Here is a 25,401-nt window from a genome sequence, read left to right as displayed (position 1 = left end):
GGGGCTCGATCCCAAGACCCTGGGATCATGACCTGAGCCGAAGGCAGATGCTTAACTGGCTAAGCCACCCGGGCGCCCCATAAATGTTGGCTGTTAACACAAACACAGGTTTATTACAAATTAGACCATATTGCAAATACTTTTCGAAAATAGGCTTTTTAGTTTGTCATAATTTAAGATTTGTTTACTCTTTTTTTTTTTTTTTAAAGATTTTATTTATTTATATGACAGAGAGAGACAGCGAGAACAGGAACACAGGCAGGGGGAGTGGGAGAAGGAGAAGCAGGCTTCCCGCAGAGCAGGGAGCCCGATGTGGGACTCGATCCCAGGACCCTGGGATCATGACCTGAGCTGAAGGCAGACGCTTAACAACTGAGCCACCCAGGCGCCCATAATTTAAGATTTGTAGAGAATTTGCAAATTCATATATACAGAGATTTCCCATACACCCCTTACCTGGCTTCTCCTGATGTTAACATCTAAAGTGACTATGATGCATTTGTCGAAACAGTAGTTGACTAAACTGCAAATTCTATTTCTATTTCACCAGTTTTTCCACTAATGTCCTTTTTTCTGTTCTAGGCTCCAGTCCAGGATACCACATTGCATTTCAACAAATACACTTAAAAATTTCTAATTGACGTGTGTTGAGATTTTGACATTGGATGGTACAAAATTAGCTGCAGTCCAGGATTTATAGATGATGTAAAGCAGGGATCAGCCCTCTGAGACCTGGATGTTAAAGATTTCTATGATCGTGAAGGCACGTTTCTGCCGCCATATTGCCTTCCCTTCCTTTCCAAGTCATTGTCAATAGCACCAGTAAAATAACAGGAAATGAAACCATGTAGTCTATTTTTGAAAGGCTGGTGGCCTCTGGTCTGAAGACATGCATGGTATAGTCCAGTGTCCTGTAAGGAAAGAGGGAAAGTCCTCCTGGAATCAAGCCAGAGCTTGGCAGATTGCCTGAGATGAGGGGTCTGTCTGGATGTTTGCTACTCAATCTTCTGCTCTCTTGTTGGAGCTGAAGATAATGGCTTTGTAGAGCCTGCGGCGACAGTTTTCAGTTAGTGTGTCTCTGGAGTGGCTTGTCACTGCGCACTCTCAGTAGGGCACAGCCATGTTGTATCTGAGATACCCACGTCAGCAGATTCGTTGATACAACGTAGACTGTCTTGGGAGAAGCACCTCAGACAGAAAGTGGAATTGTGGGTAGGTTTCGGGCTCATGGAGGGACGCCCTTGAAACCAGGGTGCTGACAGTCTGTCATCGTGGTTTGTCTGGTCAGGGATTCAGTTCCCTGGCTCCAACTCTGACAGTAGTGTACTGAAATTCCACACTTTGCCGTGCTCTTCCCTGCCAACTCTGCTCATGACAGTTCTCACACTTCCTTTGACTGGACAGGAAGGGGCGAAAAAAGTCGTTAGCCATTCAGAGACCAGGAAATGAGTATAGATCAAGGAACAATTTTCTACTGGTAGAAGGCCGTTGGGGATGATGACAGCATCATTATTGGACTAGATTATACCTGGCTTCTGTTAATATCTTTTTCACACCGCTGTTGATAGTAATGGAAGATCTTTCTTCTTTATTTTGCTGTGATAGGTATTTATTGGAATTCTTTTTCTTGATTTAATATAAGATCATCTCTGGGTTTCCACTCAAAGTTTTTTTTTCTTTTGTACCCAGAGGTGTTGCTTCGTATTTTGGGCAAGTTCCTGCTTACTGACCCAGTGGTCTTAACTTTCTCCTCAGACGTCTTCTGGCAGGAGGGGAAAGCCTCCGGAGCAGTGTACAGCGGAGCGGAAGAGCTCACCCAGCTCCTGGTGAAGGTGAATGCCAGCACCCCAAGGCAGTGTGTGTGGTCTGTGCCCTTCATACCACCTCAGTTTTTCTCCTTACTTTTGCAATTAAAAAAGAAAAAAAAAAATTACTTAACGAAAGTTTATTGTTAAAAATAAGTTTCTCTTTACCCACATATAGGTGAATATAGATAATATTGTCCGAGATGTCTTCAGTCCATAAAAAAGTACGATATTACTTATATTTCCAGGCTTTATAGGTGCCCCGTGTGGAAGGCAGATTACTAGGGAAGGTAGTCAGTCCCCCATCATTTGAAGTTATTAATGACAAGACATACTTTGATGAGAAGAGAGGAGGAATAGACACTTGCTCATCATTTCCTGTACCACCCGAGTCTCAGATCAAAGGATCTGAGAATGAGCAGTAGGTTCACTTATAATTGAAATAATTCTCATTTTTTGTTGACTTTAGAGTTGCCTATAGCTAATGAGATTTATTTCCTAAACCCCACTTTGTCATATAAAATTGGCACTGGACTGGGGCGCCTGGGTGGCTCAGTCGGTTAAGCGACTGCCTTCGGCTCAGGTCATGATCCTGGAGTCCCGGGATTGAGTCCCACATTGGGCTCCCTGCTCAGCAGGGAGTCTGCTTCTCCCTCTCCCGCTCCCCCCTCTTGTGCTCTTTCTCTCTCTCACTCTCTCTCTCAAATAAATAAATAAAATCTTTAAAAAAAAAAATAAAATTGGCACTGGACTTAACAATCCCTAAAGTCTTTGTGTTTGATTATGATAACTAAGAAACTGCTCCTACCTTACTAAATACTACAGGTTTGACTTAGCTATATCTTGACATAATGCTCTGATCTTACTTCGCTGGGTTAAAAATCTTTCAGTGGCTTCCCACTATCTACGGGATAAAACCCAAGCTGCTTACGTAGCAGAAAATGCAAGCCCATGGGCGCCTGGGTGGCTCAGTTGGTTAAGCGACTGCCTTTGGCTCAGGTCATGATCCTGGGGTCCTGGGATCAAGCCCCACATCGGGCTCCTGGCTCAACAGGGAGCCTTCTTCTCCCTCTGACCCTCTCCCCTCTCATGCTGTTTCTCTCTCTCTCTCTCTCTCAAATAAATAAATAAATAAATAAATAAATAAATAAATAAATAAATAAATAAAATCTTAAAAAAAAAAAGAAAAGAAAATGCAAGCCCTGTGGTGAGCCGGCTCCCACCTGTGTTTTTCAGCCACCCATGTAAACATGAACTTCCATCTTTCCTCTTCACTGAATGTACCTCACTCTTACCATGTTTTCCTCCCCTCCTTCATTCCACCTGTTCTAAATGTCGAATTCCTATTGATCTCTCAGGGTTCTGCCTGTACAGACATCAGACCTGTCGGGCTGTTTGTTATTCCCTCCTTAGGGCTCCTTCCATCACTTGCATACTTCTGGTATCACACTCAGAACAATAGCTCCTTTGTGCCGGATGCTCTCCTAAGGACTTGGCATGCCTTATGTTATTTACTTAGCGCTAGAACCCTATCAGGTAGGTACCATGATTATCCCCTTGAGCACATGAGGACACTGAACCTCAGAGAGGTTTTTTGACCTAAGATTACACAGCGAGAAGTAATAGGCAAAGCTAAGATTGCAAACTGGGTCTGTTTGTTGTTTTAGTATGTGCTTTTTAACCACATTTATACTTCCTCTCTCACCACACTGTAAAATAATTTATTTGCATGTCTCTCTCTTCCACTGTATTTTGATCTTTTTTAGAGGGGAACACATATCTTACCATTTTTCCAGTTTCTAGTGTTGTGCCTGGTACCTAGAAACTTCTGTCTAGTGCATGATTCTTTGTCCCATACAGTGTATTTATTCGTTCTACTTCATATCTGCGTGCATTTCTTTGCAGGCTTATGGAGATTTTGCATGGAGTAACCCACTGCATCCAGACATCTTCCCGGGACTGCGAAAGATCGAGGCGGAGATTGTGAGGATAGCTTGTTCCCTGTTCAGTGGGGGGCCAGATTCCTGTGGATGTGTAAGTAGATGCAGGTGGCCTATGTGTTTCGCTTAAAATAGAAGAGTTTCTTGAAAACATTTTGTTACACAAGTAATATGTGATTATTGGTAGGAAGATCCAGATTAACAGCAATGTAAAAGTGTTAACTTTTGGAATTTTTAGAGCATCAACATTTTATTGTATATTTTTTAAGATATTTTTTTCCTCCGTTTTGTATTTTAAAACATTTTTTTTACACTTTTTTTAAATGTTTTATTTATTTATTCATGAGAATCAGAGAGAGAGAGAGAGGCAGAGGCAGAGGGAGAAGCAGGCTCCCCACTGAGCAGGGAGCTGGATGCGGGGCTCGATCCCAGGACCCTGGGATCACGACCTGAGCTGAAGGCAGACGCTTAACCATCTGAGCCACTCAGGCGCCCCATGTATTTTAAAACATTTTAAACATGAAGTTGCTAGAATAGACGAAACCCTGCATTCAGTAACTAAATATTTTGCACATCTGCTGTGTCTGCTGCTTTCTTTCTCCCCCTCCCTCTTTGATCCATCCAGTATACTTATAGTACGTAGGTATTCTCCTGTGCTATAGACTCTGTGAACTTTTAAGAGACCATCAGTTAAGCAGCCCCAAAATAATTTGGCCTCATCTAGGTAAGTTGAAGAAACAGGTATCTCATGACCCTGAAATTTCACTACTCCGGGTATACCCTAGAAAAACTGGCACGTGTGTATCAGGATAGATGGATATTCATAGCAGCATTGTCCGTGGTATTGAAAACTGGAAGTAATTCAAATGTCAGTCAACAGTGGGGTGGAAAATTACAGACTACTCCATGTGCTTCAACCCACTGCAGCTGCTACTCTGATTAATGCTCACATTAGCCCATTTGACCAGTGGAAGCCTCTTAATTTTGGCCTCTGGGTTCTTTTGTATGACTCGAGTGGTCTTTGAAAGCTTCCTTTCTTTCCTTTTTTTTTTTGACAAAATAATTTTTATTTGATGAAATATTGCAGGTTTACCTTATGCATTCCAGACCCCAACTCAGCCATTTGTCCAAAGAGCCCTGTTTCATTTAGAATGATGTAAAATATTTACATGGCTCCGAAGTCCAATTTATAGAACAAGACTTATACAAAAATAACCGGAATAACATCCAGAGAGATAGCACAGAGAGGTTGAGAGACCTGAGGGCTGGAATGGGAAGGGCTACCACGCATCTGGTTGGTATGTAATTAGCTGTGAAAACAGCTGGTGTTCTCAGCAGCAGTGGCAGCCGGGGTGTGTGCAGGTGGAGGAAAGACGGGCTGTGAGGTGCTCATTGTTGGAGCCGGGAGATGAGTAGAGGGGTTTCATGGGTTCCCTCTTCAGCCGTGTCTCTCCTGCACTTGAGTTCCTCCATTGGGTTTTTTTTTTTTTTAAGATTTTATTTATTTATTTATTTTATTTATTTGGCAGACAGAGAGCAGGAGAGCGGCAGAGGGAGAAGGAGAAACAGGCCCCCTGTCGAGCAGGGAGCCCGATGCGGGGCTCAACCCAGGACCATGGGATCATGACCTGAGCCAAAGGCAGTTGCTTAACCAACTGAGCTACCCAGGCGGCCCCCATTGGCTTTTTTTTTTTTTAACTTCATTTACTATAGTCTTCATTTTTGAGAATTTTGTCTTAATCTGCCAGGTGGTTCTTTTTTTTTTTTTTAGGTTTTTGCTCAAGTTGTTTGTTTATTATTATTATTATTTAAGTAAGTGTTACGCCTAAAGTGGGGCTCAAACTCAAGACCCAGAGGTCGAGCGTTGCATGCTCTGCCGACTGAGCCAGCCAGGCGCCCCTGCATGGTGGTTCTTTAGCGTTCCTTTCCTTGGCTTATGTTTTGTTTACTTAAATATATTGCCCATAGTTATGTTATATTCTGTGTCTGATAATGCTGTTACTCGTGAGCCTTACCTATCTGTTTCTGCTGGTTTCATTCATATTGGCTTGTATCCTTGTATTTGTGACTTTTTTGTGTGTGTGTGTGTCTTCCTGGGAACTTCTCTGTGAGGCCTAGATTGAAGTGAAGTTCTTGCAGGGAAGCTATGTAATGACTTCTGCCAGTTGCCGGGGCCTTGCTGGGAGGTGCTGTCACACGGGAACCCATCTGAGTCTCATCCTACAGAGGGCGCATGAGTTCACACTGCAGACCCACGTCAAAGCTGTCTTGTGAGCCATTCTTGAGAGATCCTTATTTTTCTTTACCAGAGCATCAGGTCATGGTTGAGAAAGCCATTTTTCTTGCTGTCTTCTGCTGCACCAGTGGGGTTTAATTTCTTGGTCCCCTGAGATGTGGGTGTAAGTCCCAGGTTCTCCAGCTGTCTCCTATTAGACTCTTTACCTTAGGCAGGCCCTCAGTTTACCTCCTGTTCATTTGTCACGGTGGGGGTTGGTGGTCTCTGGGACCGGCAGCAACCGTCAAAGTTGAAACCAGCTTTGGCACTCACTTATCTGCTAGGATTCTTGGTTTTGCTCTGTTTGGGTTCAGTATATTAGTATATTCCTTTATGTTATATAAGCTCAGTGGTGGATGTAAAATAAATTTCAATGTTTTACGAGGCATTTTTAGTTGTTTCCCAGGGGAGGGTGGGCTGCCCAAGCTGTCTAATCTATATTGCCAGAAATAGGAGTTCCATGATTGTTGTTGTTTTTTCTCCATGTGAACTTTGTACACTTTACAGCTTCTCTCCCTCTGGATCTGCTCTTCCCCACTTTCTTCCAAGGCTACTCAGCTAGTCTTAGAGAATACGGTTTCACAGATTGGCGACCATGCCCATGTTTCTTCTCCGAACACCTTTTGGTTATCTGTGTCTGGCCAGAGGGACACAGGTGTGGAGAGGCAGTGATCTTTCAGTCTCTGTTTTTTTTAAATCTGGGTTCACTAAACTTGCCTTAAACCTTTCCTCTAAGTCCTGATCTTTATTCTCGGCCGTGTTTATTCTGTCCCTCGTGTCCTTACTAATCCTTTATCAGGGTCATTTGGTACTCTGTGTTTTAGGTCTGCAGTCTCATTCTCTTGTTTTGGTGTCCAGTCTTTCAGCTCTTGTTTTCTTCAATTCGTGTTCTTGTCATGTTGTCCTCTAGTGATGACAGTCCCCCTTAGACTGTTACCTTTTGAGTTAGGCTTTTATTATGCATGCTGCTTTTTTTCTTTCTGTGTGTTTGCGTAGTTACCGTGCCATTTTTTTTCACTGTGGCTCATGCTCATCAGAACATTCTATTTTGTTTTGACGCATGCTGGCTGATTTCTTATCTGGGAGCATTTGCTTGAGGGCCTCTTGGTTCCACCTGTATTAGGATATCTGGGTCTCTTCTTCTGAGATTTGTTAAAAGTTACCTATTAGAGTTTACTCTGCCTAGTTGGAAGACAGTAAGACCCTCTGGGCTTTGATTATTTCTTTAACCCATCCTGGATCCCTGAAGCCTTGACTTTGAGGGGTCGGTCCCAATGTTCTCTCTCCCCATTTTCCTGTTTCTCCCTCTCTGCCATGTCTACCACTCACTGAGTGGAAGATAAGGAGCCCCCCTCCATTTGCTTCTCTGAAGATTTGGCGGGTATTAATGAGAATCCTCAGGATTTTGCTGGCTCGCTGGACAATTTTCAGGACTTGGAGGAGGGATTAGGGACTGTGTTTTGCTTTTCTCTGTGCTTTAGTAACTTGTCTCTTTTTTTCATTGCCAGTATTTGAAGTTTATTGCATTGGATTCTCTCTGTTTCCTTGTTTGATGGTTGTTATTGCAGCTTTCTGCAATTGTGTTTCTTCCTTCTTTTAGGTACCAGGGGAGAGAAAGTAGCTGTGAGGTAGGTTCAGTGTTTCATCTGAATGCCGAAGTCTAACCCCAGAGGTATTTTTGCATTGCTACAGTGTCGGGGATCGGGAGAAGGATGGAGTCTGAGATCCCTAGTCTTTTCTAATACTTAAGACTTTTACAAGAGAACTAGTGATGACCTCTGGGGTAATTTGAGTTTCTCTGTTTCTCTTACTCTTCTCAGTCTCTGTCTCTCTCCATCTCTCTCTCTCTTGATGAGCTGCTTTTGGTGAAAAAAGTTCGGAGTTCAGAGGTTGGAAATGAGAAGACAGAGCTGCATAGCTGGGCAGTCTGTAGCATATTCCCAGCCAAGGTCTTAAGCTCTTCTCGTTCTTTGTTCTTCAGTCTAAACTATTGTTCCTGTTACTAACTTCATTTGCCTCAGTTAGAATGGATAAGAAGTGATTTCATATACTGAAAGAACTTCTGTTGCCCTGGGGAACAGTCTTGGCTTGTGCAAAGGCCTTTGGGTCTGAAAGAAAATTCTCGCAGCAGGCCGTGTTCTCCTCTTATTCTCTGACATACTTCTCATATATTACAGCGAGAGTTTTTATAAATGTCGGAAGAAGCTAACATTACAAGTAGTTATTGAAGCTTTCATCTTCTGATTTCACAATTCCATTTTTCTTTGGGCGCAGAGGGTAGAAGGAAGTGGGAGGTTAGTAGCATGTTTAGACACAGAATTTGGGGATCAGAAATAAAAATTAGAAGTAGAATTTAGGTATTCCTGCTTTTACAGTCAAAAGTACACTGCTGTTTGCCCAACAAATAATGATGTTGATTTGATAAGTTATTGGACTAAAAATAGAGCATGTGTGCTGGGTGACTAGGGGTTTGGAAATCCGTTTGTGTAGGTCATTACTGGACCTTAGTAAGAGGCTGACACACTGGAGACTTGGACGTTGCTGGTCCTTTCCTGACTTGCTTCACAGCTTGTTTGGCTCCTCATGTGACAGTCTGAGGTTTTGTGCTAGACCACAGGGCGAGCCGCTGATTCGCAGAGCTGACCTCCACTATAAGCGTTTTCATCTTTGGCAGAAAAGTGCAGAGGCTACAAACAGGCAGGCGTCCTGTGCCCAAGTCAGCGCATTACTTCGTGGGTGATGGGCACGTGTTTCTTGAAGACTTCCTGAATCACAGTATGACTAACTTCTCTCAGCTAATCTTCCATGTAACTCCTGACCACTGGGGTTTTGTAGCCAATGGTGTTTTTGTCCTCTACGTGGGTATTACAGGAAATTCCAGAAATCCCTCTCTCTCATTCCATTTCATGTTAACTCCACCAAATGCACAAACGTAGAAAGTTTTCCTTTTTTTTCTCTTTTCTCTTTTTTAGTTTAAATTCAGTTAATTAACATACAATGTATTATTTGTTTCAGGGGTACAGGTCTGTGGTTCATCTGTCTTCTATAGTACCCAGTGCTCATTACGACACATAATCTCCCCAATGTCCATCACCCAGTTACCCCATCCCCCCACCACCCTCCCCTCCAACAACCCTCAGTTTGTTTCGGATGATTAAGGGTCTCTTATGGGGGGCGCCTGGATGGCTCAGTCGTTAAGCGTCTGCCTTCGGCTCAGGTCATGATCCCGGGGTCCTGGGATTGAGCCCAGCATCGGGCTCCCTGCTCCATGGGGAGCCTGCTTCTCCCTCTCCCACTCCCCCTGCTTGTGTTCCCTCTCTTGCTGTGTCTCTCTCTGTCAAATAAATAAATAAAAAATCTTTAAAAAAAAGAGTCTCTTATGGTTTGTCTCCCTCTCTGGTTTCATCTTGTTTCATTTTTTCCTCTCTTCCCCTATGATCCTCTGCCTTGTTTATTAAATTGCACATATTAATGAGATCATATGATAATTGTCTTTCTCTGATTGACTTATTTTGCTTAGCATAATACCCTCTAGTTCCATCTATGTCGTTGCATATGGCAAGATTTCAATTTTTGATGGCTGCGTAATATTCCATTGTATTTATATATACCACATCTTCTTTATCCATTTATCTGTTGATGGATATCTGGGCTCTTTCCATAGTTTGGCTATTGTGGACATTGCTGCTATAAACATTGGGGTTCAGGTGCCCCTTTGGATCACTACATTTGTATCTTTGGGGTAAATACCCAGTAGTGCAATTGTTGGATCATAGGGTAGCTCTATTTTCAACTTTTTGAGGAATGTCCATACTGTTTTCCAGAGTGGCCGCACCAGCTTGCATTCCCACCAACAGTGTAGGAGGGTTTTTTCCTTTTTCCTCATCCTCGCCAACATCTGTCGTTTCCTGACTAGTTAATTTTAGCCATTGTAACCCGTGTGAGGTGGTATCTCATTGTGGTTTTGATTTGTATTTCCCTGATGCCAAGTGATGTTGAGCATTTTTTCATGTGTCTGTTGGTCATTTGGATGTTGTCTTTGGAGAAATGGCTGTTCATGTCGTCTGCTCATTTCTTGATTGGATTATTTGTTCTTTGGGTGTTGAGTTTGATAAGTTCTTTATAGATTTTGGGTACTAGCCCTTTATCTGGTATGTCATTTACAAATATCTTCTCCCATTCTGTTGGTTGCCTTTTGGTTTTACTGACCATTTCTTTGCTGTGCAAAAGCTGTTTATCTTGATGAAGTCCCAACAGTTCATTTTTGCCCTTGCTTCCCTTGCCTTTGGAGATGTGTCTAGCAAGAAGTTGCTGCTGCAAAGTTTTACTTTTTATCAGCTGATACTAATGGATGGCATTGGGTGAATTATTTTAGTCTTCTTAGGGGCTCAGTTTTCTCACCTGTACAATGAAAAAGTTATCTAAGCTTCTAGGAATCTTTGGAGATGAGAAATCTAAGAAAATAACCACGTAGCTCAGTGCTGTGGCTTTTTTGGTTTGTTTTGAAATGATTCTTTTTTTGTTCTTTTAAAATTTATTTATTCATTTCAGAGAGAAAGAGGTGGGGGAGAGGGGCAGAGGGCGAGAGAGAATCTCAAGCGGACTTCCACTGAGCTCAGAGCCTGATGTGGGGCTTGATCTTAAAACCCTGAGATCATGACCTGAGCTGAAATCAAGAGTTGGATGCTTAACCAACTGAGCCACCCAGACGCACCTGAAATGATTCATTCTTAGATGTCATCAAAAGATAGCCTAATGGGTATGATGTGCCCATGTTGGTCATGGTTTACTGAGAGTCAGATCAGGCTTTGAGAAATGTTAGTTGAGGTTCTGTTAAGTGTCAGCCTTCAGGCTGGGCGCTTGGAATATTGTCATGAACGGATTGGTCCCCACCGTCATGAGTTTATAGTCTCGTGAGGGAAATTGGATGCGTGACATGACCTTTGAGTATTTAGGTTTCAACTCTGATAAAGAAGTTCCCCTAGGGGTGCCTGGGTGGCTCAGTCCGTTAAGCGGCTGCCTTTGGCTCGGGTCATGATCCCGGGGTCCTGGGATCGAGCCCCACGTCTGGCTCCCTGCTCGGTGGAGAGCCTGCTTCTCCCTCTCCCTCTGCCTGCCTCTCTGCCTACTTGTGCTCTCTGTCAAATGAATAAATAAAATCTTAAGAAAAAAAAAGACGTTCACCTATAACCGAGGAGGGCTAGGCCTAGCTTCAGGAAAACATTTTACTTCGTTTAAAAACGCTACGATCTTTGTTTTGATTTCAGATAAGTGAGATAACCAACTTGTAAGTAGAGGCCTCTGCTTTTCTTTTTCAAACTTGTCAAAACCACAGTTCACTTTGGAATGTCTAAACTTCTTGATCTGCTGAGGTATCGCATAGTTTACTAGACTTATGACTGCAGTTCATTCTGCAGCGGGCATTGGAAACTTAAATCCAAGTCTGTGGTCCTGATGCTCTTGAGCAGTGTAAAATGCTCTGTCCTCTCTGCAACTGGACCAGCAGCAGAAGTGTGAACGGGCGGCCCGCTGGTGACGTCTGGGCAGGTGGTGCGTTTTTCCATACGGTGTAGAGATTCTGCGCCTTCTTATTTGGTAGTTTTTACTCTTCTGAACCAAGAATGCGCTTAGCCGATGAAGCCCCATTTCCATCCGGAAGACATGGCCACGTGTGCTCTGCCGAGTGCCTCGCAGACGTTACCTGCTGCTGCGTCAGGCACCACCGAGATAAGGTGGGCCGTGCATGCTGACAGCGGGCCTCACTGCACTGCATGGATCACATCGCTTCTTTATTACAGGTGACCTCGGGGGGAACAGAAAGCATACTGATGGCCTGCAAGGCTTACCGGGACCTGGCCTTTGAGAATGGGATCAAAACTCCAGAAATGTATGTATGTGTTTCTTTTGGATTTATCTGTGTGGAGTACTGCGGTTGGAAACAACCTGACCATCTGTTTTCTACTTCTCTTCCCTCTTCCTCTGGCAGTTCAGTCCTCATTCTTCCTGTCCTGCGCCCTGGACCCTTATCCCTTCACATTCCACAGAATCCTAAGTGGATGAGCCAGTTAATTTTAAAGGTCATTCCCTTTCCCAACCCCCAAGTTTATACGTGGTATATACTGAAAGCAAGAATGAGATCCTTTTCCTAAAAGTGACAGGTTGAACAGGACTACATCTTCGAATTTTGTGATATTTATTATAAATAATCTGGAGCCTAAGGAAAACTCTCTAATAATCCCTTAAATTCAGGGAAAGTTACTTAAATATAATAGGCTGCCTCAAAGTGCTTCCTAAGAAAATTTCAGCCTGAGGGCTGTTTTCTGGGAGGAGAAAAAAAAATTTTTTTTAAAGATTTTATTTATTCATTTGACAGAGAGACCGTGAGAGAGGGAACACAAGCAGGGGGAGTGGGAGAGGGAGAAGTAGGTTTCCCACGGAGCAGGGCACCCTGGAATCATGACCTGAGCCGAAGGCAGACGCCTAATGACTAAGCCACCCAGGCGCCCCTGGGAGGAGAAATTTTTAAAATCTTTTTGAGATTTATCCATAATGCCACCCCATAGACATAACTTTGATATTTGGCTGCATTTTTTTTTTCTAGACCCTCTCTTTGCCCAGAGTGTTTATACTACATCCTCTGGGTTACTGTTTTCCCACAAGTATCAGTGACTAAGGGTTGCATGTGATCTCATGCTGTGCAGCCTAAGAGAATAAATCAGGCTGCCATCTTTCTCCATACATGAATCTTAGTGCTTCGTACTCAGTAATAGTCTTTCCTTCCTTAAAGGGAACACATTGATTTTGAGAGTGCAGTAATTGAGCGAAGTCTGAAAGCAAATACTTAACCATGACTTAGTCTCCTTTTCAGTGCTATTTGTCTTTTTTTTGTTTTTTTAAGTAAGCTCTATGCCCAGCGTGGGCCTTGCACTCATAACACCAAGATCAAGAGTCACAGGCTCTACTGACTGAACCGAGCCAGCCAGGCGCCCCCATTTCAGTACTGTTTGAAGTGCTGCTTCTAAGTATGTAGGAACAATGGGAATTATAGTTTCTCACAGGCTTGTGGGCTTTCAGAGCTGGAAGGAACCACTGACCCTGATACAAGCAGACTTAGGTTCCTGCTTGGCCATGTGTCATGTCAGCGTACCCCCACCAACGGCTCCCTGGCTTTGGATGGCCAACATGAGAAGGCTCTGCCTGATGCCAATCTGATCCAAATTCCCAGTCCCTCGTCTCCTGCCTGTCAGCCCTGCTTTATGCTTTGGATTTCCTAAACCAGAGGGAGAAGATTTCTATAGAAAATCAGTTGACCTCTTTTTCTTTCTGCTTAAAAAGAAAAGTAAAACAATATAAACACTTGTAAAAACGTGAGGAAAAATATTTAGACGTTTACTCCTGGTGACGTAGATGAGCTGCTAACTAGGCTCTCTCTTGAGCCCTGCTTTTATTGGAATTTCATTACTCTCTTCTCTGTCATTTAGTGTGGCCCCCCAAAGTGCCCATGCTGCATTTGACAAAGCAGCCAATTATTTTGGGATGAAGATTATACGGGTTCCGCTGAACAAAATGATGGAGGTGGATGTTCGGGTGAGTTCCCCTGAAGGGCCATTTCGTGCCATGGACCGTGAGGAGCAGGGATGCACCTGACTGACTGGTGTTTTCCAGCATCGCATGCAGAGAGGCTCCAAAGGCCTTGGGCTCTAGGCGCCGGAGCTGCCGAGCTGCCACCGGCCGTGGTGATGGAGTGCGGCTCAGGGTTTTCATAAGTTCATGAGCTCTGATAGCAGAGATGATCCAGCCCCTGACTTGAGACTTCGCTGACCTGGGTTTTGCTGCAGCAACGTGGCTTTCTCCTCTCTGTAAAAAGAGCACAGACTGACTTGCCCCAGGACTCGCCCTGTGGTTTTCATGAGCCCACATCCATATCCTTGCCAATATAACAGTAACTGTATCTTTTCAGAACTAAACTACCCAGTTTCTTAGCACTAGCGTTGTTGCTGCCTGCCGTCTTTATTGATACACTGACTGACAGTTGACAAAAAAAATTGTACATATCTGTGGTCCCAGCTTGATATTCTGATGACACTTGTACACAGCGATAGACGAATACGCAGACGAATCACCACAGTCACACTACTGAGTGTATTCCGTCCCCTCAAATAGTTATCATCTTCTGTCATTTTCCTTTTTTCTGGGTTAGAATACATAGGGCTACTCTCTGGACCGCTGGCTGATTTCAGGCACACGGTGCGGTATTGTTCTGCATGGTCACACGGCCGTCCGCGAGCGGTCCAGACCTTCCTGTCAGGTGTCACCGAAACTTGGTGCCCCTCATCCTCCGGCCCCTGGCAACCGCCACTCTACTCTCTGCTTCTGAGTGTGACTGTCGTGGGTGCCGTGTATGTGAGGTCATGCAGCATTTGTGTCTCTGGCCCTGGCTTACAGCACTCAGCAGAGTGTCCTCCAGGTTCATCCATGCTGTCACAAATGGCAGGCTCTCTTTTTTGAAGACCCAGTAGTAGTCCTTTAGTCGTTATTTTTATGCCGTGCCTGTGTGGAGAACTCTCCAGCGTCGGGATGCTGTAAGAATTGCATCTGAGCCTTGTGACAGCCCAGGGAGGCTGGAGAAACTGTCAGTCCTTTTGCAGTGCACGGGTGAGGAAACAGTCCGGATGGAGTTAAATCGTTTGCCCCAGGTTTCCACACTCGTGAGTGGGGCTGGGACTCGCACAGGCTCATCTGCCTCTTGGCCCGATGCCGTTTTTCCTCCCACAGTGATTTGCCGTGTTGTGGCCGCAGACTGTCCCCCCGGCTGGAGCCCTCTGGCCGAGTCTGTGCTGCCGCCGTGGCGGGGGGCTGTCTTCTCCTGGGTTGGAGAGACAGAGGAGGTGGGCTAGAGGAGCGCAGACCCTGAGCTGGGGGCCCGGAGTGCTCTTGGCATTCTGACGTGGCTTCTCATTTTCCTTTCACCTTTAAACCCCTAGGCAATGAGGAGAGCCATCTCCAGAAACACGGCCATGCTCGTCTGTTCTACCCCCCAGTTTCCTCATGGTATCATCGATCCTGTCCCTGAAGTGGCCAAGGTACGCGGGAGAAATGGGCTGCCAGGCACTTAAGTTGAGATTTGAAAATAGAACCTAATGGTGCAGTACTTGGCAAGGAGAAGCAAGTCTGAGTTTAGATTTGTGCACAAATTTCCTGAGCCCCTTAGGAAGCCCTGCGGCTCTGTTTGGAGCCTCAGAAAGTTACTGGCTTCTGCTGTGGGAAGAAGACTTTGTGGAAACTGGGTATTCTGAAAGAGTACTGGCATTTGGATTCAGCCAGGGAAATGAGCTGCATGTAGGAGCCTGCCTACCAGAGGGTGGCATCCAACAGCGCCACCCGCCTAGCGCCCCCTCCTCCCCACCCTGCATTACTAAATAAAGCAGGACTCTCCCCCTGCATCAGAGGGCTGCTCGTTTCCTGCTTGATTTTATAGTCAGGTTGAGGCCCTGCGTATTTAAATATAAAATACCACATTTCAGAGGAATTATTTTGAAGCCTAAATACATTTGAAAGATGAGCTTTAGGGGCGCCTGGGTGGCGCAGTTGGTTAAGCGACTGCCTTCGGCTCAGGTCATGATCCTGGAGTCCCGGGATCGAGTCCCGCATCGGGCTCCCTGTTCAGCAGGGAGTCTGCTTCTCCCTCTGACCCTCCCCCCTCTCATGTTCTCTCTATCTCATTCTCTCTCTCAAATAAATAAATAAAATCTTTAAAAAAAAAAAAAAAAGAAAGATGAGCTTTATTAGGAATGTGAAAACTAGCCAGTTTTTTAAAGCCTGAAAGATGCATTATAGAGTGGCCTTGTGGTTGCAGCACACCTTTCCACCTGTGTCTTGCAGAGTTTTTGTTATATGGCTATAAATGAAATTCTCTTGTGGTCTTTGTTTTTTGGAACTAGCTGGCTGTCAAATACAAAATACCTCTTCATGTAGATGCTTGTCTGGGGGGCTTCCTCATCGTCTTTATGGAGAAAGCAGGATACCCACTGGAGCAACCATTTGATTTCCGGGTGAAAGGTGTGACCAGCATTTCAGCTGATACCCACAAGGTGAGACAGGGAAGGGACCAAATGTTAATCAAAGGAGGCACCTGATTATTTCGACTACTATCAACAAAATAAATTGGTTAAAGCATTAACTTCCGCCCAGAATGTAAAATTAAATCTGGCTCTTTGCTCTTACCCACGTAGCTGGTTCAGGTGACAAAGTATGGTGCCAGAGGTGACACGTAATCGTGCAAAGGGACCTATTTGTGGCATGTGGCTCAGAAAATTTCTGCATCCACTGACTGTATGTAGCTGGGATGTGCCAGGACAGGGGCCCCTAGAAAAATGTTCCCTGAAGCTCTGAGATTCTCTGGGGTGGAGGGTAGCGATGAAGTTGATAGTGGGATTCCTGGGAGGAGGAGGTATGCTGGTGCTGAGCTCTCACGCCACGGGGGCTGCTGCCCCATGTGACAGGCGCCAGCTAAGGGAAGAGTCCTTTAGAGAGAGGGCAGAACTGCGTGGTCAGGAATGTTCGGATGCCACCACCCCTGGTGGCCGGGATGGCTTTGCAGCTATATGCAGATGTGGGAGAAGCAGCAGCCTCAGGAATGTGTGCTCTGTGCTGAAGACACTCGCAGAGCTTGTTTTCATCTCAAGCATAGTGGAGACCTGTTTTTCAGACTCTTACGGGATGCCCGCGAATCTTCCGTCGGGATCTGATTTGGTTTCGCCTTGCACCCAGGCGACCCCCGTGCCCTCCTCCTTACCATCTCTCCCGGTGTGGGTCAGGGAGTGAGGCTGGCTCCATGTTCGCGGCAGCGGGAGTTCACTAGGAGGGCACATTTCTGTAAGGAAACCAAGTACGCAGGTTGTTTTTAGGCTGGATTCAGTAGCTTCTAGATGCTGAACACTGTGATGTTCTTTAAAAAGGAAGTATAAAAGAGATGGGAAGGGAGTCAGCTCGTGATTTCAGTTGCTCCAGGTGACGTGACTTCTACCCTTTTCCCCGGTTGCCAGTGGAAATTTATCTTTGCTTCCACCGTGCCGCACCACCCTGGGGTGCTGTTTACATAGAGAAGCCACGTGCTGGGTGAGGGGGCCCCAGACGCCTCGGCCCTCCCAGAGGGCATTTCAGCCCCGTCCCCGCAGCGCCCTCCACCCGTAACGCTCTGAGTGTGGGTTGTTGGTGCGAGTGGGACGCGGTGGGAAACGGGCACGTGGAGGAGACGTGTGCGCGAGGAGCTTGCGGGCGCTCACCTGTGCGCTTCTCCCCTCAGTACGGCTACGCGCCCAAAGGCTCCTCCGTGCTGCTCTACAGTGAGAAGAAGTACAGGAGCCATCAGTTCTTCGTGGCGACAGACTGGCAGGGCGGCATCTACGCCTCGCCGACCATCGCGGGCTCCCGGCCCGGAGGCATCAGCGCGGCCTGTTGGGCTGCCCTGATGCACTTCGGTGAGAGCGGCTATGTTGAGGCCACGAAACAGATCATCAAAACCACTCGCTTCCTCAAGTCAGAGTATGTGTGGAGGATTGGGGATCCGCCTCGTCTCTTGCTTTGTCTGCTCATAGGCCCGAGGCATCTGCCTGGCCAGCACCCATAGCTCCCAGCCCATCCCGCATCCCCTAGCGACCAGGGGCTTAGGACAGCAGCTTAGGAGTGTGGCGCCGGCCTGGGAGGAGAAGCTCCCTGGCTCTGCTGGGACTTGGAGGGTCAGACCCAGGCTTCACCTGTGGGCCATCGTGTCTCAAAGCGTGTCTTCACGACTGGCAGCTCTTACCAAGTGCCCATACACTGTGCAGTGTCATGCTTTAGACTGCGGTTCTCACACTTGAGCACGCATCTTAATCATCGGGAGGACCTGTCACGACACAGGTTGCTGGGCCCCACTCCCAGGATTCTCATTCCGTCCATCTGGAGTGGGAGTCTGAGGACTTGCGTTTCTGGGAAGCTCCCAGTAGATACTGAAGCTGCGGGTCTAGGGCTCACACTCGGGGAGTCGCTGGTGGAACAGTGTCGGAGATGAGGCAGAGGGAACGGGGGAGGGGAGGGGGGAGACCGAGGGTGAGATGAGGCTAGAACGAGGCTGCACGTTTGTCTGACCCACCTATTCATGTGCCCCCTGCCTGTCTCTGTGGCTCATCCACACTGGGGAGGCTTTTTCAGAATCCGGAGGGTGAGTGAAAGCTTTCGGCCAGTAGGCATGTCTCATTCGAAAAAAGCCTGCATATACCCAGCCGATAGACCCATCTGTTGTGAACTGTTCTACCATTTCTTGCTTTAGGGATTACATATATGACTTTTTAAATTGAAGAGATGGAGGGGTTATTTTGCCAGGATTTTTTTTAAGTGCATCTTTATGCCTCAGATGCCCCTGGGGCACATCACAATTTGGGAGCTGGGCATACAGGGTAGGAGCCAGTGGTTCTCTCATTGGAGCTCAGTGGGGTTTGGGCGTTTGAGTATTTGTAATGTTTGGGAACCACTGATCTCAGTCTTGCTGCCTGATTTTAGAAGGTGAGCGAGTTGAAGCCCTAAAAGATTAGATTGTGTTACAGGGGAGACGTTTGCATGATGAAAGAGATGATGGCCCGAGGAGTATATGTGGCTGAAATTTCCTTTCTATTCTCTTCTTTGTTTGTTTTAAGACTGGAAAATATCAAAGGCATCTTTGTTTTTGGGAATCCCCAGTTGTCAGTCATTGCTCTGGGCTCCCGAGATTTTGACATCTACCGACTGTTTAACCTGATGACTGCCAAGGGCTGGAACCTGAACCAGCTGCAGTTCCCACCCAGGTAAGCCCGAGGAGCCTCCTGCCCTCACTGCGCTCTGTGACTTCGCAACAACTCGGGTAGCAGGGTGACCCGAAGCCTAGAGACTGACAGTGAGGCCAGCGCTCCAGGGCCGACAGAGTATCCGTGCGATTTTGTCTCGCCACCTGGCATTACTCAGTATCAAGGACGAGACGATGAGCTTTACAACTCTGGAGACCAGTGGTCGGTCACGAGCCCCTCCACCGCTGCCCCTACCCACTTCCTGGGCTGCGTACTCCCCGTCCCATCTCGCACACCGCCATCAGATTGCTCTTGCCGACGGACTTGTGACCTGAGTCATACTTAGCTCAGAACCCTCCACAGGGCCTCTCATCATTCAGGCCCGCTGCCCTGTCCTGTCATATGCTTCTGTCATCTCATCTCCCACGATGTCTGTAAATAAACACCACACCCCGACGGCAGAGGTCCCCCCGGTGCCCTCCGTGCACCCCAATCCTTTCACTTCCTGGTGCTCTTGCCAGTCCCACCTGGACTCAGCTTCTTCCTCTGCACGATCCCTCTGTACCTCAGTCTCCCTCTAGGGGGCGTGAGAGTTTCTTCTGTGCCTTGAAGTCCTTCAAGACCCCTGGGGCCCTGTGCCCATGAGGGTTTATTGTCTACAAGGAGAGCATCCCCTTGGTGGTCCCATGACTGAAGGCATAGGATTTGACAGTTTTTGAGGGGAGGAGTGGGACAGAACAGGCAGCCGTACTCCCTTCTGTCAGGATGTTGCTCACGCGGAGGCATGAAAGCCACATGCCGGCCCATGCTTGACAGCCATGTATTTGAGAGCCCCGATTCCCAGGACTGGGAACACTTGTCACAAATAACGTGAAGAAGCGAGCGGTAAATTCCAGTATGTGACATGGGGCTGCTTTATTTTAGAACTTTGTTTTCTTTCCCCAAGGTTCATCTCTGCCTGTCTCTCTCTTCTCCCACAGTATTCATTTCTGCATCACGCTAGTACACACCCGGAAGCGAATAGCCGTGCAGTTCCTAAAGGACATCCGGGAGTCTGTCACTCAAATCATGAAGAATCCTAAAGCAAAGACCACAGGAATGGTAGGGACACTTGGGATTTTTTTCTTCTTGTGGAAGTTCAGGTGTTGTGGGGGGTTTGGAAGAACCAGGTGACCTCGAGTCTGGTCCTGCCTCTGTCCCGTCTCCACAGACCTTATTCCTTGGAGCTGAGGACCTCTGCCTCACCCGTTCGCAGGCTCTTTGGTGTCAAGTGAGGTGTGCTGTATATAAAGCACCTTGTAAATTTGAATGTGTCATACAAAGGCACGTGGTGGTCCTGTCCCTTTGAACAGAAAATGTTGACATAGGAAAGACAATAAGCCTGTTTTCTCTGGAATTTTCTATGGCAAATCCCATAGGCCAGTTCCTTTGGGCTGAAAGGCAGACCGGCAAGTACCTGTGAAGAGCTGTCTGGTGTGGGCATGCAGCCGGGGAGGGGAGCGGACATGGAAGGCGGGGGCGGGGGGATGGGCGGGATTGGAGCCGCAGCTTCATCTCCACCCCCATACGCCTCATTGCCAGTAATGCTCTCTGACTGGATTTGTAGGGTGCGATCTACGGCATGGCCCAGACGACCGTCGACAGGAACCTGGTCGCAGAATTGTCCTCAGTCTTCTTGGACAGCCTTTTCAGCACTGACACTGTAACTCAGAGCAGCCAGATGAATGGTTCTCCAAAACCCCGCTGAGCCTGGACCCTCTGTGGCCCCGAGGGGCTCCTGGCCTTCAGAGGGTTCTCGGGGAGTGGAACAGGCCACGCACAGTTTCAGCATCTGGTCTTGCTCCATGGAGCACGACGAGACAGACCACGAGACGGCTTGATCCTCAGGATTCTTGTTCCTCCTCTTGTCATCCTTCTGTGGTCTTTAATGTGGAGACCCTGAAGGAGTTCATTACCTAATTATTTTGCCCTTGTTCTCAAATGTTACCCTAGGGATTGTTTTAGCCATTTCCTTCTCTAACCTTCTAGCTTTCAACTTCACTTAATCATTGTGTGGCAGCTCTGACCGGTCCCGAGTCCTTACGGAGCCTGGGGGTGATTTCTCTGATAAAGAAGGTTTTCTTCGTTCTCTCAGGCAGATTGGTGAGGCAGATCGGAAGATGTTTCCCCGGGTGGGAGTTAGGTACCCTCTAAGCACGACGCCTTCTCAGCCTCCTCTTTGAGTAGGTGAGTTGTCTCGCAGAGTCACGTAGTGCAGCTCAGTTTCTTTTTCCAGGACACAGATGGACAGGCCGTTGTTCCTCTTTTTTGGGATTAGAATGGCTGAGCGTATCTGCTCAGTCTATCAAGGCAGGCTGTGGAGTGGCCCTCTGCTGTCCCCACTTGATACTTGGTGGCCACCATCTTTGGAGATTTGTGTTTGAACTCGTGCTCCCATTGGTTTGTTGTTGTTCCCCTGGATTAGGAAGAGAACGTGGTCTCCAGAGAGCCTAGGCCTTTCTGGCCCTGGTGCTTCCTGTCTGCATCGGCAGCGTTGGGAGCACAGCCGAACCCTCTCCTGGGCTGCTGAGGATCGGAAACCAGAGCCTTTTCTCAAGTTCTCTGAGGGTCACATTGGAATACATGTCCCCAGAGTTGGTGGTGGTCCTCCCCTCACCCACTGCTGTAAGCCATCTCGTCTGAGAATATGTTTGCTTGAAGGAACAGCTCAGAGCACCTTCACAAGTTGCCTTGACTTACCCTAGGTGGGTGCATGGAGCACGTGAGAGAGCCTCCAAGGCAAGGAAACTTCTCCCCGTTCGTGTGTCCCTCCTGCCTCTTTCCGTCTGTTCAGCTCCCAAAGGTACTATGGCAGTTTAGCCTCAGGTACTGGACACTTCTCGGGCCCGGCTAACTTTGGACTAGGAAAGCATGATGGCAACTGTCAGCTGGGGCTTGGGGCCTGGGATTCCTTCCTAAGACTAGTTGCTCAGGGTGGTGCAGGGACAGGACCAAACCCTGTGCCCACTCCCCACCCTCCTCACCCTTGCACAGGGCCCTGATCTAGGTGGAGCCACTGTCTTCCTCTGAAGACGACATACCGTGCCTTTTTTCCTCAGCAGAGAGCGGTGGAGGACTACTCCTGACCCAGGCCCTCAGGGAAGTGGGTCAGTCTTTGAGCTTTTATTTGGGTGGGGGAGGACTTTAGGATAAGTCAGGAGAAAATAGCCTCTGTTCCAATCCCCTTCTCAGGGACTCCTGAACCATTCAGCCTCTTCAGGCTGCTGTCCTCTGGCCTCCCTCACTGGGAATGCCGGCCGGGAGAGCCAGGACCACCAGACTCTCCCCCGGGCTCCGTGGCACGTTTGTCTGAAGTGGCCTCTGGCACTGTACTTCCTCCACGATAACTGTGACAAGCTGGCCGTGTCATTGCAGGGCTGGAGTGTGTGTGTGTGTGTGTGTGTGTGTGTGTGTGTGCACGTGCACGCGAGCATGTTAGAGGGAGACGCTAAGATCCTTTGGACACGGGAGCCGAGTTCCTTCCAGTCGCTGAACTGGGGGCACCTCCCGAGAGAGTTGCTGCGGCCGGAGCTGTGCGCCGGGGCTCCTGGGTCTCCGGCACGTTCGTGGTGCTGGAGGAAGACCCGGGACCCGAACCACCCCGTCGGCACCACTGTGGTTTGTCAGCTGCGAAAATGGAGAAGCCTGTGCCTGACAGAGCGTGCTGTTGCTCCCAGCGTCTGCGGGCCCTTCCTCTGCTGCCCTGGGGGCAGTGGTGTTTTTCAAAGGGACCTCCTGTAGCCACTTCATAGCACGAGCCTTAGTTTGCCTGACACTTGTGGGCTTTCCAGTCTATGCGTACCTGCGCGCCTAGGAACACCTAGTCTGGCAGAGGCGGGCACAATGTCTTCAGGTGTCATGTTGCTAACAGATGTCACATGGGCCTCTGCAGAAACTGTAGCGTCTGGTTTCTACACGGAGTAAACAGCTGCGTGACCCTCCTGCCATGTCACTTTTAATATTACCGGTTTTATACTTGGAAAATGGTACTTGCCTCTTTTAAATCTTTTCTGTATTTAACCTCTTTCTTCCCAGCTCAGTGCTCCCTTCCTAATTGCAGCAATAATATCTTAAAAAGCAACTCAGTAATTAAATGACCGAAATCTTAACCGACGTGGCTGGTTGCATTCATTTGCTTCTGTAGGGGTGGCCGGAGATCCCGGGTGGGGTGGTGGCCGCTGGAGAACTGGCGGCCGGTGGGAGATCGCCCCCTTGTGGTGAAAGCGTTGTGTGTGGTCACGGAGATTCAGGGCGCTAGCTGTCTGTGGGCGAGAGCACCTCCACGGGAGGCTTCCCCAGGAGTGCTGGTCATGTCTGCTTTAAGGAGGCTGGAACTCAGGTCTTTAGTTCCCCAGGGCCCGGGCCCAGCTTGTGTTTTCTGTCCTCTTCACTATCTATTTCTGCCTATACGTTAATGATGGATTGAGCCCTCCAGGGTGGGCTCCAGCCAGCTTCAGTGGTTTGGGAGTGGATGGAACCCCTTAGAATATCTCTGCACATATAACCGCTGGGCATCTTATTCCATTACAAGTAAGAAGTGAGAAGTCCTTCCAAAGGGCCTGGAGTCTGTCACTCAGGTAACCCAGCTTTTCAACCCGTTTGGACTTTGCCAGACTCAAGCCAAGGAATGCCGTCTTTGCTGGTTTTCTGCTAAATGACTTGGTTTCCTGAGCACCTACTTGCTTTGGGGTTAACCCTAGAGGATGAGGCCAGGATATGCTTGGTTAGGAGGCCTGGCCCCCTCCATCCAAGAATTGGTGTTTGGATGCTTGCACCTGCTACGTAACCGCGGTGAACCCCTTTGCCTTCTCTGAGGGTTCTTGGTAGCAGCGAGCCACCTGCAGCCAGACGCGGCAGTGGAGAGGTAATGACAGGCCTGACTTGACAGCCACCAACTACAGCCTGGGTCAGCAGAAGTCAGCGTTTGCGAGCCTTTTCTCAAGTTGGAGTCCTAATTGCCATCCGTTTTCTTGGGCTTTCTTTTTCATAATCTGTCCTTAACATCTTCCCCTGTGACGTCAGTTATTTGCACAAATTGTAGAATAAACATTTGTTTCTGAAAAAGTATCACTTATGTCTTTGTCCCACATCAGTCTTTCATAGAACTGGAGCATCCTCTAGGTTGGCGCCTTTCAACTCCTGATCCATGGGTAAGCAGAGGCGGGACGGTGACCTAACACATGCTCCGTACCTCCATGTCTGGTGGCTTCTGTCCCCTAATCCACAGTTGTCAGATCAAAGCACACTTAGGAAAAGGGAACTCAGAAGTGGAGCAGATGGGGGACCACCATCAGAATCTCATTGGTTTTGATTATTAAGTTTTCTGAGAACCTGCCATTGACACTGGTACTGTTAAGTCTCAGATCCTGCTGGTACCTCTACCAACAATGTGCTTATTTCTCGGATGCCGACCTCTGCCTCTTTTCTGGCCCTTGTAGGACGCACTCATCCAGGGTGACTGGGTTGTGACATTGCTAAATGTCTGCTCCAAGGAACCCTGGCATTTGCAAGTCAGCTTAGAACGCAGGCAGCTTCAGGCTAGGGGTTCTTGGATGAGAACCCATCAGGAGAAGGGCTTCCCACAATCCTGCATCATGGCATTTGCGGACTGCCATCCACGTGGCTTGCACTGGGGAGAGAGGAGACTGTGCTCTGTGCACCCCCCGCCCCACTTCTCCCAGTCACAGCACATTAGTGGGAACAGTCTATCCTAGAGTTACTAGGTTGGCGGACTGAGTTGTAGGAATCCACTCCATAACGGCTCAGATGGGAAGTAGCCTGTCCCCTCCTAAGCTAGGATTTTTGTCCTCTCCCTTACACAGTAAAAGCGGGCAAGGCTTGAGACTCTGGCTAAGTCTCTAAGAAACCACAAGACACTATCAGGATTAGAAATCTTCCCCTGGGATGTTGTAGACCAGGAAGAACATAACCCAGCCGCAGACTGCCTTCCCAGTCGTAGATCCCACCATGCATAAGTACAAGTGTCCTGCAAACCTTTTCTTTTAGTCATGGTGCCACTTCGGCCACCCCTGCCTCAAGAATCCCATTCAGGGGGCGCCTGGGTGGCTCAGATGGTTAAGCGTCTGCCTTCGGCTCAGGTCATGATCCCAGGGTCCTGGGATCGAGTCCCACATCAGGCTCCCTGCTCCTTGGGAGCCTGCTTCTCCCTCTGCCTCTCTCTCTCTGTCTCTCATGAATAAATAAATAAAATCTTTAAAAAAAAAAAAAAAGAAGAATCCCATTCAGGTCTTCGAGGCACAAGTCAGTGGAGCGTCCAGACTTTCCCTTGTCAATCACTTCATGTTCCCGGAGCTCATTTCTTACCCTTGCCTCTAGCATTGACTTCATTCATCCCACCTAGTGGTAGCTACTGCTTCCTGCTTAATTCCCTTACATGAAGACAGGGTGGTCTGGTCCCACTCCGCCCTCCCCCCGCCCCCCCGCAATGCCTTGAACAGTGCATCCCACGGAGTAAGTGCTTTAAATGCCTGTAGACTCCAATTTGGACTGACCTGTGGAAAGGAAGGTTCTAGAGCCTGAGA

The 25,401-nt window shown here is 47.7% G+C and overlaps 1 protein-coding gene across 3 annotated transcripts in view; it reads left to right on the top strand.

Annotated features, from left to right (window-relative positions):
* Positions 1 to 22,968, top strand: part of SGPL1 (sphingosine-1-phosphate lyase 1) — a 57,110-nt gene extending 34,142 nt beyond the window's left edge. For all 3 annotated transcript variants that reach the window (XM_081824103.1, XM_081824102.1, XM_006747401.3), the window contains 10 exons: positions 1,756 to 1,832; positions 3,711 to 3,839; positions 11,819 to 11,907; positions 13,502 to 13,607; positions 15,005 to 15,103; positions 15,962 to 16,111; positions 17,326 to 17,564; positions 18,695 to 18,841; positions 19,801 to 19,921; positions 20,427 to 22,968. In XM_081824103.1, coding sequence (XP_081680229.1) covers positions 1,756 to 1,832; positions 3,711 to 3,839; positions 11,819 to 11,907; positions 13,502 to 13,607; positions 15,005 to 15,103; positions 15,962 to 16,111; positions 17,326 to 17,564; positions 18,695 to 18,841; positions 19,801 to 19,921; positions 20,427 to 20,567 — 1,298 coding nt within the window. In that variant the 3' untranslated portion in view covers positions 20,568 to 22,968. The remainder of the gene's footprint in view (positions 1 to 1,755; positions 1,833 to 3,710; positions 3,840 to 11,818; positions 11,908 to 13,501; positions 13,608 to 15,004; positions 15,104 to 15,961; positions 16,112 to 17,325; positions 17,565 to 18,694; positions 18,842 to 19,800; positions 19,922 to 20,426) is intronic.
* The last annotated feature ends 2,433 nt before the right edge of the window (positions 22,969 to 25,401 follow it).

The sequence above is a fragment of the Leptonychotes weddellii genome, chromosome 6 (assembly GCF_054177405.1).
Source record: "Leptonychotes weddellii isolate Sample4059 chromosome 6, ASM5417740v2, whole genome shotgun sequence".
Lineage (NCBI taxonomy): Eukaryota > Metazoa > Chordata > Mammalia > Carnivora > Phocidae > Leptonychotes > Leptonychotes weddellii.
Note: the sequence above shows the minus strand (reverse complement) of the source record. Positions and strands in the feature narration are given on the sequence as shown.